This window comes from Mauremys mutica, chromosome 6 (genome assembly GCF_020497125.1).
Source record: "Mauremys mutica isolate MM-2020 ecotype Southern chromosome 6, ASM2049712v1, whole genome shotgun sequence".
Classification (NCBI taxonomy): Eukaryota; Metazoa; Chordata; order Testudines; family Geoemydidae; genus Mauremys; species Mauremys mutica.
Window position 1 is genome coordinate 116,959,934 of NC_059077.1, and position 16,921 is coordinate 116,976,854.

The 16,921-nt window shown below is 45.5% G+C and overlaps 1 protein-coding gene across 2 annotated transcripts; it reads right to left on the reverse strand.

Annotated features, from left to right (window-relative positions):
• Window positions 1-95: 95 nt before the first annotated feature.
• Window positions 96-16,674, reverse strand: ALDOB (aldolase, fructose-bisphosphate B). 2 transcript variants are annotated; one of them, XM_045020458.1, is made up of 9 exons: window positions 16,521-16,674; window positions 6,024-6,145; window positions 5,510-5,721; window positions 4,886-4,940; window positions 3,421-3,581; window positions 2,949-3,032; window positions 2,127-2,301; window positions 1,354-1,553; window positions 96-663 (listed from the first exon to the last, which is right to left on the reverse strand). In XM_045020458.1, exons 2-9 carry the CDS (start codon window positions 6,133-6,135, stop codon window positions 568-570), a joined length of 1,095 nt encoding a protein of 364 aa, XP_044876393.1. In that variant the 5' UTR covers window positions 6,136-6,145; window positions 16,521-16,674; the 3' UTR covers window positions 96-567. The 2 variants fall into 2 exon arrangements, with proteins under 2 accessions (XP_044876393.1, XP_044876394.1); XM_045020459.1 differs by having other exon boundaries at window positions 6,024-6,140; window positions 16,521-16,575.
• Between the last annotated feature and the right edge of the window lie 247 nt (window positions 16,675-16,921).

Genomic DNA, 16,921 nt, shown 5'->3' on the forward strand with positions numbered 1-16,921 from the left:
TTGTGCACATAAAATGCAACAAGCAATTGAAAGTAAGCCCAAGGTGTATAGTGTATATGTGCACTTGTGAGAAAGAATTAAATCTTCACACACAATTACAATTTATCAGCTGCATATAATTTCACAGTTGTGGATGCTTTATTCATAGCCCATAGATTGAAAACAATATCTTGAATATGTAATACAGGAGTCCAATGTACTCTCTCCAGCTGCAGAGTGTGGTTTTGGAGGAGGCATGTTGCTTTATTTGCTGGTAAACAGAGAAAACTGATGGCATGGGGTGAAAATTGATGCCCGCATTCCCATCTTTCTCAGGAACAAAGTAAAAACCCTCTCAGGGGGAGAGAGCGATTTGGTAAATTATCAATGGCAGTAGGGGCTAAGTCTGTAAAACAGGTACCATTTTCTTGGATAAGATGAGGTGATTTTCTCCCTACATTTTACGATTAAAATGTGCAGTGGAGCCCATAGTTTGAACCCACATGATTTCCAGTTTCCTTTATGGGGTTAGGATTTTTCCTTTTTCGGTCTCCCTAGAGGGACAGGGTGGTGGTGTATTCCCACACCCTAGTACGTGTAGCTGGCAGTGAAAAGGGACTGTTTCGCAGCTGCATCACTCTTTCCAGAGACAATATATTGTCCTTTGGATGCTAACCCATTAATCTGAAAAAAACAAAAAGGAGGGAGAAACAGTTAGTTACCCAGAGGAGAGTAAAATAAAAAACAGGGAGAAGTAAAGAGCACAGGGAAATAGGGAGTGCTTCTGTGAATTCCCAAACAAAGTTTACAAGGGAGAGTGGAGAATTTAGGAAACAGATAAGATAAAGACTGTTATACTTCTAAGGCAGAATGCTAGTGATCAAAAGTTATTGCTATCTGATAGCTGTGTGTTGGCCTATATACAATGAGCTAACCATCTCAGACAAATTTACCCATATTGTAAAAATGTCCACAGAAATGACCTTTAATTAGCATCCTAGTTGGCAGTCTCAGCAAAGAGACTGAAGATTGATTGGGTAAGGAGAATAAACCACCCATTTATTCTTACAGATGTCTCCAGAGTAGATTTGAGGACTATTACTGGGGCTTTGAGGGGCAGCTTGCACTGCAGGTTCCTGTGTTAGACCTGTTGGCGGGGCGGAGGGGGGCTGTCATTCTTGGATGAACATGAAACACAAGGACGGAGCAAAGCAACAGGAATCTTTAAAACTTGGGGAACGTGTCCCCATATATCACACCATGTGTTGTACAGTGTTTCTCTGAAGTAGGGTGAATGTTCTTTTAAAGACCTAGACTTAGAACTGGAGGGTCTGGCGTCGGCTCAGTCATGATGATGAAGTGAAGGTCCCGTACCTGTGCCCGTTTGCAAAATGCCTCCTGCGTAGCCTTCTTGTTCTCAGGTTTGCCAACCCATGCAGCAAGTGCTGATGCCTGCAGAGCCCGTCCATATGAGAAGGTCAGCTTCCAGGGTTTGGGCAAAGGGCACTGGTTGATGGCATTGAGGTTGAGAGAAGCTTCCTCTTCACTTTGGCCTCCAGACAGGAAGCAGATTCCTGCGGGAGGAAAAAAAAAAGAAGTTAGAAGTTTAGAGACCACTGATTCACTCTGATGTCCTGAGATGAAGCAGAATCTTGTAGTGGAGGCAGCAGGAACATAAAGAATCACATATCACAAATCACGGTTTTCCCAAAGAAGGCATTTAGGTGAGACTGAAGCGAATAAGGTCAACTGTATATCCACAGATATTGTATCCTATCAGTCCTCAGTGAGATTGCATATGATTTGCCCAGTCAAATCTACCACTGGTGTCTGCTATTCGGTCCATAACTGGAGATGCAACAAATTCTCTTAAAATCTTTCAGTGCAACAACCACACAACCCAGCCCCCCTGGGAACAGAACAGGTCATTAAATGGAAGCAAATAGAGACATATATCTTAAACTAAACAGGGGAGACATTGTGGTCTGACCCCTCCCCCCAAGGTCTTCCTGCACCTCAGTACATGAGCCTTGATGGTTTCAGATCACGATAGGTCCTACAAGCAACCCCAATAAGCGTTTGAGGCACTTGGATGGATGATCCTTGAATATGCATGGAGAAGCAATGGATAGTAATGAATGAGTTACCAGGAACAGCAGCAGGAACAGTGCGATGGAGGGCAGTGACTGTTGCCATGGCTACCTCCTGAGGGGTGTACTTCTTGGGGCAGGAATGCCCAGCAGTCACCATATTGGGTTTGAGTAGTGTTCCCTCCAGGTAGACATGATGATCATTCAGGGCCTTGTAGACAGCAGCCAGGACCTGGGAAACGATGAGAACAGGAGGATCATTCAATGCTTATTCATGTTCGCTCAATGCTGGGCTTCACTCCCATTTGATTCACCAGAGGGACCCAGGTCTCCAAACCTGCTGGAGGGGGACAACCTATTTCTGGGGTGAGGGTGGAATCCACTGTCCACGTTTTATCCAGGCTGGACTTCAGCCCCCCTTCCATCACTTTACCAAGAAGCCCACCAAACCTGCTATGGAGAAGTATTTGTCCCCGAGGATGATAAAGGAATTCATTCTCCATAGTCATGGAATTCTTGGCTTTAGCCCCTCACACCTACCTTACTTTGGAATGGGAAAGTTACAAAATATGGAATGGCAGTGGAAACCTGGATGATACTGCTTCTCTTAGAAGAGTGAGCCCTTCTTAGCAGGGAAACAGGTGGCCTCGTGGCTAGGGCACAATTCCCACCTCTGCCACTTACTTACTGTGTGACCTTGGGCAACTCATTTAACCTTTCAGTGCCGCCTTCCCTCCCCCACCCCACCATCCATCTGTAAAATGGAGATAAGAAAGTGCTTTGAGACTTATGGATGCAAAGTTCTGTTTAAGAGCTAAGTATTATTATTATTATGCTGATTGATGAAAATGGGACATGTCTGGTAGGTAAGAATCTTACCTTCTCTGTAACATACTGACAGTGCTGGAGGTCATGGTCTCCATCGGGTAGGACCTCCGGTTCTACAATGGGCACCAACCCATGCTAAGAATGGAAAAACAGAAGTCAGTGGAGGTCTGGACAAGAGACTGCCCTATAAGGTGACCAGATGTCCCGATTTTATAGGGACATCCCGATTTTGGGATCTTTTTCTTATATAGGCTCCTATTACCCCCATCCCGAGTCCTGATTTTTCACACTTGCTGTCTGGTCACCCTACTGTCCTAGCAGGGATAGTCTGAGAAAGGGCAGTAAAGCAAAGAGAACTACCAGAAAAGAGAAGATACCAACACACTCTGTCAGCATGACGGACAAAGAGGCCTCCTCTCAAACACATGGGAACTATTTCAAAAGACAGTAGGAAAGGGCACAACTTATTCCCACATCACAGGAAGGGAGGGAACTATTTCACACACACACTGAGAGTTTTTACCTGCTGGCAGATGCTGGCATAGCGTGCCAGTGTGGTGGCATTCTCCTGGATGGCCAGAGTGGAGGGAGTTGTGTCTGTGATCTTCAGCACAGCACGCCACTTGCCAAAATCAACGCCATCCTTCTTATACTGGGCGCAGCGCTCAGCGAGCCCATCCAGCCCTGCCGGTATTAAAGGGAAAGGAAGGTGCCTTATTTTGCGCCTTCAGATATATGTGGTTGGGGCTGAACTTTGTGTCCTTTACGCAACCTTGTTGCGTAAAATAATTATTTCAAATTATTGTGGAGGTGGGGATGCAGGGCCAGTGTGGGGGTGGGGGTGGCCTGTGGGTCCTACCTTCTCCTGGAGACTGCTATCCTGTGGTCCTTGTGCAGACTACCCAGGGGCATGCAAAATGTCTCCACTCTGTGCATGGCCAATGCAATAGCTGCTCACAGTATGGCCCTCAGGGAATGGGCTCTTAAATTGACAGAGCTAGTCTGGTAACTAGGGAAACTCTAGGTATAATCTGTGGTTAGCAAAGCCTCTGGGATAATAATAATAGTAATAATGCAGGACCCATAATGTTAGAAACAGGAACTGCTGCACAAGGTCAGAGGATTAGTACATAAAATGTGGTATCCTGATTCTGACTGTGTAAAACCTGATACCTCAGGGGGAAATGACCACCAGGGGCGGCTCCAGGCCCCAGCACACCAAGCGTGTGCTTGGGGCGGCATGCCGCGGGGGGCGCTCTGCCAGTCGCTGGGAGGGCGGCAGGCAGGCAGCGTTCGGTGGAGCCATGGGACCAGCGGACCCTCCACAGGCACGCCTGCGGGAGGTCCACCGGAGCCGCGGGACCGGCGACCGCCAGAGCACCCCCCGCGGCATGCCGCCGTGCTTGGGGCGGCAAAATGTCTAAAGCCGCCCTGATGACCACTACTCCCATCTAATTCCACCCCCCAAAATACACATGAACAACCATATAATGTTAACTTGGGGGGGGAGGGGATAAATCCTTTCTGATCCCAGCTGGTGATCAGTTTTATGCCTTGAAGCAAGACAAAGAGCTCTTGTGACTTACTACCCTTCTGCCTACTTATTACCTTGCAGCCACTGGTGCTGCTGGCAGTGCTCATCGAGCCAAAAGGGATGTTTCTGGGCAGGGGGAGGCCGCTCTCTGCATGCTGGCTGGTATCTGGAGGGCTGTGGTGGTGGTGGAGTGCATTATGCCTAAGTGTCTAAGTGTGGAGCAAGGTGTGCCAATGAGCACACACCCTCCCACACCTTTGGAGGTACTATGTCGCTCCTGCCCTCTGCAAGCACGATGCTTCCAGCCACTGCTGCTTGTGTCGTGCACCTGCTTCTCCGGGCCCCACATGGCTTTCACTTTGAGAACCACAGCTAAGCCCTACTCCAGTCATTTACATCTCTCCTTGTCAGGAAATGCAGCCCCATTCTTGATGGCTTAGAGAAAATGTCTCACCTTGAATGGTGGTTTCTCCATTTGTTCCTGCAAGCGGGGCTGTTCCTTTATCTAGCTACGGAAGTACATGGAAAGGAAGATGCGTTAACAATTAACAGATCGGTATAATTTCTGCCACTGTAACCCAGAGCTAGTACAGACTCCTCAACCTTCGCCAGCAGGAGTCACTGTAACAAATGGTGCAGGACCTCGGTGGGCAGAGGAAGAGACAGAAAACAAGGGCTGGGGAATGGGGAAATTGCAGGCGAGAACAACGCATGACAATGAACAAACAGAGCACTGGGAGTGGGAAGCAGAATTGTTGGCGGGAACAACCCAAGAACTCTAGGAGTTGGGGAGAGTCACTGGAGAGGATGGACTCAAGAGTCTTGAGGACAAGGGGATGGAAGGGTGAAGCAAGAGCTCTAGGGGGTGGGGGATTTGCTGGATAAAACAGGTCAGGATCAGTGGCTGTAGCTGTGGCTTGGCTAATAGTACAGGAGCATTGGCTGCAGGGGTAATGCGGAGAATGGTGCCAGAATGACAAAAGAGCATTGCTTATCAGCGAGAGCCCTGCCTGGGCACAGTTCCCACTTTGCAGGGCTCTGGGGCTATTATGCCAGCAGGGCCCTTGGAGATATTCACCTTTATTCCCACCACAATGCCTTTGTCTTTGATGACATGTGGGAATGGCTTTCCACTGCTGTCCTTCTGATAAAGGGTCTCATGGAACAAGATCACGCCCCCAATGCTCTGATTCATGGAGGAATCCGAAGAAAAGAGGATCTCTCGGAAGGCGCGGCGATTTTCCTCTGTGTTCTCCACCTTGATCCTCTGCAGTCTGCTCCCCATAGTACCTGGCAAGAGGGGCCAAAGGTCAGAGAACACGATATTGGGCATGATTGTCCTTTCACTTATCTTGTATACTTGCAAGGATGAAGTAACTGAGAATTAGGTCTTCTGTGTCTGTGCAGACCTGGGCTAATCTCCTCAGCCCATGCCCTCATAGTTCTGTCTATGGACCCCAACCCTGCCCTGATGGACCGCTCGCTCCTGAAGAAAGCTGGGGATTCATTTACTCCTGCCTGGTATCTCAAATTATTTCAAAAGCAAAATGGCTTGAAGGACACTAAGAAATATCAATAACTGTTCAACTCACCCACAGATTCATCTGCAGCCAGGATCCCCTTCCCTGGAGCCACAATCCGCTGAGCTATGTCAGACAGGGCCTTCTTCTGCTCCGGGGTCAGCGCTGGAAACTGGTGGGCCATGATGGCTATTCTGGAGGAGACACATAGAGACACCCATTGTTCCAAGCTGAGTTATGCTGTGGATAGTGTTTGTAAAATCACATTGATTGGATACAGACACAAAAATCACATGTATCTCCTTCTGGTGAGAGTGAGGTTCTCTATATTCTTAGAGACATCTATATAGCTAGGTATGACCCCACCATTCCCACCCCTCCTTTAGCATAGGAGGAATGCCTCACAGACTATTCCTGGGAGGTAGGGAAGTGTCATTATCCTCATTTACAGATGGGGAAGTGAGACACAGAGAGGCTAAGTGACTTGCCCAGAATCACAGAGATGTCTGTAACAGCACTAGGCTCCAGTACCTTAACCATTAGACCATCCTTCCTTTCAGATCTTGGAATGAGAATCCACATTAGTGTGCAGTGAAATCCACTTCTTCAGGCTCTTCTTCTCCCCAGAGGTTGCCGTGTAAATGCCATTCCATGTGGGTGTTAAAAATACCAGTTCAGTCTCTTTTTCCCCCAGAGGTGGCAACAACTGTCCATTCCAGCAGGGGCTGGAAATCCATCTCAGGTTCTTCTCCTTTGCAGTTTGTCTTCACATGACAGCAGGGTAGACTGCAGCAGCTACTGCTAAATGTCCTCACTGAGCCCCCATGGGGAAAGGAATCCAAGTGTGGATTTATGTATATAACTGGACGTGCTCAGAGCCCAAAGGCAGTTCAGTAAATAGGCTTAGAAGGATTAGATTTTTTTAAATCGGTAAATGTCAATTTCACTGGACACACAGAAACTGACAAAAAGATATTTCCAGCCATAACAATAAAAATGTACAGATCAGCAAAGCAAGAAAAATGCTTCTTGAGAGCTTCAGAGTTTGATTTAAGGATACTTACTTTGCATATTTTGACGTGATATTGACAATTCATGTTACAGCTATAAAGCTTTAAGTTTTTGAATCTCAACATCTACAGTCATTAAATAATTCTGACCCCTCCCCTTCATAATTTCCCACAACTGAAAATTTAAATTGATAAAATAAAATAATCTTTTAAGATAAATATTGATATTATCGCTCAAAATTTGAAGAAGGAAAAAAAAAGAGAATTCTGCCAAGCCTGTAGTTAAATCATTAAAATCTGGGACAAAGTAACACACATTAATTGCTGACTGGCAAAGTTCTTTGTAAAGCAGATTAGATACTTTGCTCTCTCTATCTCCCACGTGGTACACTGTCTGCTAACAAACCCCTCCTCCTCTTCCCTAGCCTGCCTTGTAGGTATTTGCTTGTATGGCTCAATGCTTTCTCACCCCTTCTTTCCTGCTGTGTGTCTATAATTTGTATGCCTGGGGCTCCTCTCAGAACTGCATGAGGTGTTAGCTGTTTCATGGGAAAGCAAATCAAATGTGGGATGAATTAATCCTACTCTATACAAGATCCTGGATTGCAAATGGATCCTAATCCAGGAGAACACACCTGACAGGTTGGGTTTGTTCTTTGGGTGGACAATGAGAAGTATATCTGTCCCAGAAAAAAAGACTTCCTAGAGGCCTTTATAGAGAAGTATGCTGGTAGTGGGCTGGAACACATGACTTATGAGGAGAGGCTGAGGGAACTGGGATTGTTCAGCCTGCAGAAGAGAAGAATGAGGGGGGATTTGATAGTTGCTTTCAACTACCTGAAAGGGGGTTCCAAAGAGGATGGATCTAGACTGTTCTCAGTGGTAGAAGATGACAGAACAAGGAGTAATGGTCTCAAGTTGCAGAGGGGGAGGTTTAGGTTGGATATTAGGAAAAACTTTTTCACTAGTAGGGTGGTGAAGAACTGGAATGGGTTACCTATGGAAGTGGTGGAATCTCCTTCCTTAGACGTTTTTAAGGTCAGGCTTGACAAAGCCCTGGCTGGGATGATTTAGTTGGGTTTGGTCCTGCTTTGAGCAGGGGGTTGGACTAGATGACCTCCTGAGGTCCCTTCCAACCCTGAGATTCTATGATTCTATTCTACAGTAATGCTTACATTATATAGCTCTGTGATCACACCTCTGAGATCCAGGTCCTTCCTCATGTATGTTATGGCCTCATCTATCTGTCATCCATCCTTTATAAAGGTCTTAAGAAGAAGAAAAGTCCCTGTTCTGATTATTATTGTAATTATTTGTATTACAATCCTTGTAGCCCCAACAAAGATTAAGTGCCACACAAACAAACGCAGAGCGAGACAGTCCCTGCCCCATACAGCTGACATTCTAAACAGACAAGACAGGCACATTGTTGGAGGGGGTAACACAGAAGCAGTGACTTGCCCACAGTCAAAGAGCAGGTCAGTGGCTAAGCCGGTAACAGACCCCCAGTTTCCTGACTCTAGGTCCAGTTCACTACTATCACAGGCTGGCGGGGCCTTTATGGGGAGTCAGACTCTGTCTTGCCTGTGACCTAGCACTTGTCCTGATCTAGTAGCTTAATTACCATTAGTGACCCCTGCTGTGAAAGGTCAAGGAGGAGGATGTAGAGATAGAACTGACTCAGAAAGAAGAGACAGGGAGTTCCTTCTCTCTAGGTAGGGTCTGGTGAAGGTAGTCTAAAGAAGCCTCAGAGATGGAGTTATATTCTGTGGTGAGTGTCCTGGAAAAAGATCGGGTGAATGTTCCAGAGTAGGAACAAGGAGGGGAGAGGACCTAGGGAGAAGCCTGGGAACCAAAGGAGAGGCTGGGTTAATCACAGCCTACTGGGAAACAACACTAGGGGCTCAGAGGTAGGAAGTCGCCAGGGAAACAGCAGCAGATGTGAATGGTGTAGTGGTGCTGAGTACGCCCCAGGGCCTTGTCTCCCACAGCATGGGGCCAGAGTTAGAGCCGTTTGGGGGTGGGGTTAGAGAGCTAGGCTGGCAGGGCAATGCTGTAGATTAGGATTACACCACTAGAAGGAGCAGACCCATTTTAACACAGTGTCCCTGGGCTGGAACCCAGAGCAGAACGTGTATCTGTGCTCCCTCATCAGCCTCAAGGAGGGGGCCTAGAAGCCTCAACACAAGGATTGCTGAGCACAGGATGGGGCTGAGGTGTGAGCCCAGAGGATGGGTTGGGCAGTAGCCTGCGAGGGGTGAAACGATCTCTTGTTACCCCAGAAGGGGTCCGAACTAGACATGACTTTGAAGGGCTAAGTCATGGCCACAAACAGGCCATTGCAGGTTCAAGGAAGTGATCAACACGGGATGCAAGAGTGAAGACTCCTGCAATGCCATGACATGATGACAGGGGGTGCTATTGTGGTGAGTGGAGCTGCTTGCATCTACCCCTTAGACATGTCGCTTCCCATTTAATTCTCTAATTTACATGCTTAGGCACCAATCCTTGAATCCCGCTGTCTTCAATGGGACTCTGTGCAGACCAGCTTTTAGCATGCACTTGGGTGTCCTAAAAAACTGCCTAAACAAGAGCTAGCACTGATGAATAATAGCTCAAAACACTTCAGAAGCTCTACTGCAAGTCTTAGGGCCAATCTGGGGCACCCTTACTCAGGTCAACAAGCAGTAATTCACATGAGCAGTCCCAATCACTTTAAGTGTTCCCTAAGGCGAGGGTTGTACAAGATGGTCCTTTGTGTGCCGGACCCTTACTACAGGATACTGTAGAATCCTGCCAGGGGAAAGATATATTTAGATTTTGTTCCCCACCATGTTCTGAGGTCTTGGAAAAGGGTCGGGACGTATATCTACACCCTGTGCGTATGGCAAGGAAATCTGTGATACGGTAGCTGGAATCTATCTGTTAAGAGTGGCAATGAGCTGGTGTAACAAGTGAGTAGTTAGCTCTCTGTGGTGCACCGCAATTGTATGGGAGACAGCTGTGAATCGCAGTATGGGATGGTGGTTTTGCTGGAAGTTAGACCAAGGCATGGTGATTTCTAGGTGCTCTGTATACCTCCTTAGCAATGATCCTTTAGCCGGGAAAATTTGAGAAAGGTAACATAACGCACACACCACCAGCCAATCAGAACCTCGCTTTTGAGTTTCAACTTCTAAAGCCATACACTGCTGCTGCCGTAAACCAATGAGCCATCACATGCCTGTCCACAGCAAATGGCAATAGTAAACAAAGGAGTCTGATATCAAACAGAGATGAGTTGCATGGCAATAGTAAACAAAGGAGTCTGATATCAAACAGAGATGAGTTGCAAGAGCAGATGAAAGTTCCCGGTTTTGCATAAATACCCCTTCAAAATGCTAAAGAATGGATGGATGTGCAACAAAACCACATCAGGAAGCCTAGAAGTGGTCATTTATTTTGGTGAATAGATTTAGTTATCTATTGCCAGCTTCTGCTACTCTTACACTTAGCAATACCTTCTTTGAGAGCAGGGCCATTGATTTCGGAAGTGCTATTCAGGCAGTAAAGTATTGCTCATTACGAGCAGGGATGGCAGAACCTGGCCCATCATTGGTCATTGCTCAACTATGGCTGCCTCATGAAAAATAGGCTTCCATAAATGTATCAACAGAAATTATAAAGGCCGTTTGAAGAGAGAGCATGGTCCAGTAGATAGGAAATTAGACTGGAATGCAGGAGACATGGGGTCGGCTTGGCTCTGCTACTGATGTTGCCAGTATTTTTATCTGCCAGACAGTTGTACCTCATCGGCTTAGTGGAAAAAGGCCAGTCATTTCAAGTTACGGGCCAGATCCCCAGCTGCTGTAAATAGTTATAGTCCGAGTGCCTTCAGTGGAGCTATGCTAATTTACACCAGCTGAAGATCTGGCCCATGAGTGTTATTTTCCTGTTTATTGTAATTGTTCACAAAACGGAAAGGGAGGAGGAAGAGCAACAACAAAGGAATATATGTACAGAAAATGCACACAATCAGATGCAGTGTAGTGGCTAAATGGAATGTTCTGCAGAGCTTTCCAGCAAGCTTTGCTGGTGCTTTAAACAAACAGGGCTGTTTGTCTAAGCCAGTCCCTGGCAGGGAGGCAGCTGGACCAGAAAAACACGGCAATGAAAGTCAATATTGCTGTGTTGGAATTTAGACCTTTCCCCAGTATGCTCAGTGGGAAATATTGTCACAGACATCAGCACAAACATTGCATTCAGTTAATATTACAACAGACTGGGCGAAAGGGTAAGCGCACGTGGGGGATGGGAGAGGGACTATGGGGAAGGATTTCAGTGTTGTCAGCATGTTGCACCTCAGACCAGGTTAGAAGCCTCTGTTCTTTCTCTGTGCCTTTCCCTGGGCAATTACCCTCAGCACTTTGTTTCTTACAAACAATCAGTGTCAGGTTTAGAATCATTTGCCCATCAGCCTCCTACCTAAACTGGAGAAACCAGTTGTGTTATAACATCTGGGTTCTGGACAGCAGGAAAAAGAGGATGCAATTGGCACAGGTGTTTTCATGACTGTTTTTTCTCTCTCCTTTTATATAAAATATGTCAAATGTGCAGGGAACATGTGTTGAATACTTGCCCTCTCCGAGTGTGTGCAGCTTTGTCTGCACAATTACTTGTGAGCACAATTTCTCAGCACTTGTGTACACACACATTTACACACACAAAACCCCATTTGTATGCACAAATCTGTGTGAGTAAATTCTACCATTGTGCACACAAATGGTAGTGCTTAAAGTGTGTGAAAGTGATTTGAATGAGTAAAAGCTGCATGTGTACAAATGGATGTGGGTGGGGGTTTTAAAATGTGGCTCATAACAAACAGGCAAAGAGTACAACACCTGAGTGTGATTTCAGGTTCAGCTGTTTGTTGGGGACACTTGGATGGAAAATTTAACCTTTTGCATAATGGAAACAAAATTAATAAGTGCTTGTGCAATGGCTGGCATCTTGGCCAACAAGAGGGATTTAACTGGGGACAGCCAGAGCTAAACACATGAGTTGCTTGAGCTATGGAACCAGGCTTCCCCAGTGAGACCTGCAACAGATCTGCATTCTCTGTGGCTCATGTACAGAGGGTGACATGTGACACACTGATACGTGTGTTAAACTTGGAAGATGCAAACGGCTCTAAAATGCTTAATACTTGTATTATTCTATTGACTTGAGAAAAAATATTCCTCCTAAACAAAAGTGGGGAAAACCCTCTCATTCCAGGGGAAATGAGGAAGGGAACTGCCTGAAAATATGGCAAAGAAAATAAGTAAGAAGCTTTAAGAGAAGAAACAAAGAAGCATTCGTGTGGAATACAAGGCAAATTGTCCTTTCGGAAATACGTTTAGAATAAAAAAGGCTGTTTGACCCAAAACAGATGGGAAGGAAGAGAGAAAGTAACACGACACTAAAGAGTGCATGAGGGACAGAGAGGCAGCTGTTAGAGGAACAAGTCAGGAATTAACCATGCAGGAAATGAGGAACGTAAAGCCATGTAGGGGCTCCCTTTCCCCCTCTTGTACTGCAGTCTTGTACTTCCATTCATTCTGCTGCTCATAAGACACAAAGTCAGGGCACTGTCCTACCATGCCCTGAATGGGAACATTATCCAGAAATGGTTAAAGCACTGAACTTTACACATACAAGCCTACATGCTGAACATTAAATTAACAGCCATGTTTACAAAAATGAAATAACTGCTAGAGAGAGAAAAGCCATCACAGTGTAAATCAACATCTCAAGCGGCTTTGATGGTGGTCAGTATATACACTGCATTGTCCCACAGGCATGAAGACAAAACTGTAGATGTAAAGCATGTAGGTTAGGGGGTGGGTCCACTCTACCAAGTGTCAGATCTGGAAAAACACCTGGATTAAGGATTCAGACTGCCACTGCTTTAGGAAAACGAGTGAGCACGTTTGCTGAAGATGGTGATTTTGTCCAAGTTCTCTCAAGTAGCTGGAAGATCAGACCTCCCAATTGCCTAAAAAACCTGATTGCCAGCTGTTTGGCTTTCTGCACCTGTGTGCAGGTAGTGGGCATACATACACCAGGGTTTTTCATATAGCAACTTGTAAGGTAGAGTTTTGCTAACAGACTGCTAAATATCTATGGGTGTTGTTGGGGAGAGGAGAGGGAGCGAGGCACTTTCTCCCCCTTTTATCCTTTACTTTGGGGGCTGGCATCAAGTGGCACTTGCACCAGACCAGCTACGGTCACATCCCCTCCAAATTGGGTGGGAGGGTGTAGGGCAGGGGTCTCGAAGTCCCAGCCCACGGGCCATCTGCAGCCTGAGAACCTCCCCACTGCATGTCTGCTACAGGTGCCGCCCCCCACAGCTCCCATTGGCTGGGGGAGAGGGATAGAGATACCATTACAAGTCACCAGGCAGAGTCAGCCATGGAGGCAATATTATTAGTTGCCGGGCAGAGTCAGCCATGGAGGTGGCATCATTAATTGCCGGGCAGAGTCAGCCAGGGAGGCAGTGTCACATTTTTCCACAATGAATATAAACAAGTCACAATACCGAACACAACTATCTGACGCACACCTTGCTGCAACCCTGAAGGTTTCAACTGCTCAGTCACGGAGGCCAAACATCAACAAACTGTCAGAACTGAAGAGTTGCCAGGTGTCTGGCAAACACTAAAAACTCTCTGGCAGGCGAAGAATTGTATCCAGTTTTATGACCGTTTTATTATTTCTAAGAAATTTGAAATAAAAAATACAATGTAAATGTTTTCTTTTCTGAACACCATCTTCAGTGACATTATTGGCTTGCTGGGAGGATTTGAGGACTTGACACTGGCCCTAGGGCAAATTGAGTTTGAGACCCCTGGTGTAGGGTATGTGACTCCACAGCTCCTCTCCACTGGCCAGCAGAGCTTATGGCTGTAGAGGGGAGTGGACACCACACTGCATTCCCCTCTATGCTCAATGCTTCTGCATCTCCTTTTTGGTGAAGGGCACAGGGAAACAGGTGCCCTGAGGACTAGAGAGTGTCTGGGTCATATACAGGGCTATTCCAGAAGCTGGGAGATGGTTTGGATAGAGCACTCATTTTCAGGTGCTGAGGACAGTTTCTTCTTCTTGGTGGTGGTGTCCTGGGTGGTGCCATGCCCTGGTGGGTAGTGGTACTAGTGGTGGATTGTGGGAGGGTTCTGCCATGCTGGCAGTGGGCACTTGTCCCTGGAGAGTGGAGAGGTGGAGAGTTCTGGCAGGTCTGCTAGAGAGTCTAGTGCCTAAGATGCTAGCAGGGGACAGTGCGGGTGTTTTGGGTGAATTAGGAGGTTGAGGATGCTAGCTTGGGGATGACGGATGGAGTCAGCAGCTGCCATTTGTGGAGATTAATGGAAGGAGGCACACATCAGAGCCCTAGGGGGGCTCCTATTAGGGCCCTAGTGGGACTCCGGGTGTTCGCTACTTCCCACCACCCAACACAGATGTAATGAGGTTGAGTAGTGTCCGCAAAAGAGAAACTAACAACTAATTATTCCTCAAGAAAGGCTTTTAATGACTTACGACTATAAAGGCAACACAGACAGAATAAAAAGATCAGAATTAAAGACCAACACTGAATGAGGATTAATATAAATGACAAATTATACTGGAGACAGGCACAAGTACAAGTAATATTATGTATTAACTACTTATTCCTATAAGTACATATATATAAGACAATTAATATTGGAAACAGTTACAAGAACATGCAATGCTGTTATTTTTGATTAGCTAACAACCTTTCAGGCATTATATCCATCTCCAATAGCATATAATTTTATATGTGATACTACTACATTGATTAACTATATTTTACCAATCTTAACATATATATCTCTCTTTATCTAATCAATACACTTTTACTAACTTTTATGCTAACTTTATGGTAACTTATACTGAAGACAGGCACAGTGACTTGCAAAGTTACTATGATTTATAGTCTGTTGACCTTGCCCACACCGTACCCGTTTCCAGCAAGGCACAAATACATATACTGTTGCTATATAATGATTTACTATTAACTACTACTACTTTTAAACAACTTAAACAATTTATTGATAAACTTAACCTATAGTATTAATACAGACTTACGATTAACCAGCTTGAGCATTACCAGACCATTTTACCTAATACCTCACCCTATTTTCATCCAAAATACGTTACCTTTCAGTTGACCATTCCCTGCACTGGCCAGGCACAGATAGTCAGTGAAGCGCAAGTCCCTTTGGTTCAGGGGGGTGTATGTGAGCCTGACAAAGAGCGATCTCTTTTAGGTCAACAACACACACACTCATTTGCGCTTCTGCATTTTATTTATACAGTACTTGCTGGCCGTGCTTTTGAACAAGTCAACCAATCAAGGTGGCCAAATTTTACAGGGTGGCATTTGCAGTTGTTTTTAACTAATGAACTGTGCACCTTTGACCACAACTAGCCACAAAAAGGAAAGATGAGCTGGTCAATTTGCTAGACTTAAAAAACCCTAAATCAGCTTAAAGAAGTGTCTGGTTGCAGAGCATAGTAATCACAAGTCTGTATCAATCTTTACAGAGTTTCCTTCTTAATCTATAAAGCTTCCTAGATAGATTATGCTTATGCTTGCAGGATTCTACTATACTCGCTTCTTACAGCTTCCAGAAGTTTGAGGCCTAACAGTACTTAGCCTGACACAACTTGGCAGGGCTTATGCACATTAAGCACACCATTGAGCCTATTCATATTGTGCAGTTCTGAGCAATTTACTGAAGATGACTGTTCTCATCCTCTGTATTCAAAGGGGTCCAACTCCACTGCTAGTACAGGGGAATATTTCTGCCAACAGCTTCTGTTATCTCTTTTCATGTAGTCTTCTCCTTTCAAGACTATCCTATGTCCCCTTGTCAAAGTCAGTCTCACCAGCACTACTGCTATAATACTTCCGAGGAAATTAAACACCGAAAGCAGGTTGTAACACGTCATCAGCCCTGACTGCGTAATGTGCATTCAAGGAATAAAAAGAGGATTGCGTTCTGCAGCTGCACCCCAGATTTTCCCACATGCACCTACACGAATCATCATTTAAACAAAGTAGCAGAAAATGACACGGACACAAACACACAGGCTATTGATCCAGTCTCCTGAATTAAGGATGAGGATTATGTGTTCGCATTCCACTTCTTCCAGGTGTTCTTTGTTACAAAATTAAGTCAAAGGAGTTAGCAAGTGCATCAAATGGGGCTTATTACATTTACAGAAGATAGATGAGAGAGAGAGATCATTGCAGAAAAAAGAAAAACTAAGAAAGAATGCATTTCTTTCCTGATTTGCACGCAGTTCCTGACAAAGCAAAATCCACTCATTTACTTGCATCCGAAGAAGTGGGTATTCACCCACGAAAGCTCATGCTGCAAAACTTCTGTTAGTCTATAAGGTGCCACAGGATTCTTTGCTGCTTCATTTACAGAAAAGATACATATTCTCTCTCTCTCTCTCCACCTCCCTTCCCCCATTCAGATCAGAACTGAATCAGTAATTTATTATCACTCACTGTTTGAAGATAGTCTCTCCTTCTTTGCTATACGGTCCTGCTGAGGTAGCTGCAGCCAAGTAGGTCCAATCTCCCAACTCCCAAACTTTTTATAAAGTTCTTAGCAATATTTGTTTTCCCTCCTCTTCAGACTGTTTGGGGTGGTGTCACTATGCAGCACCTCTGATTGGCTGGGCGGGTTTATGGTCCCTCAGCCAATCAGATTCAGTCTCTCATAGCCACAGGAATGGAAGAATTCTAGTTTTGTTTCTCTCCCAGTGAGAATGACAAATTCCATAAAGATTCTTTTGACAGATCAGTTCAACAGCTTCCTCATCCCTTCCAAGCCATAGTACAGATTATTGCAAGACCTACACTGGAACATGCTTACAGTGAACCTGGCTAGAGCTTGCATTTTAGGG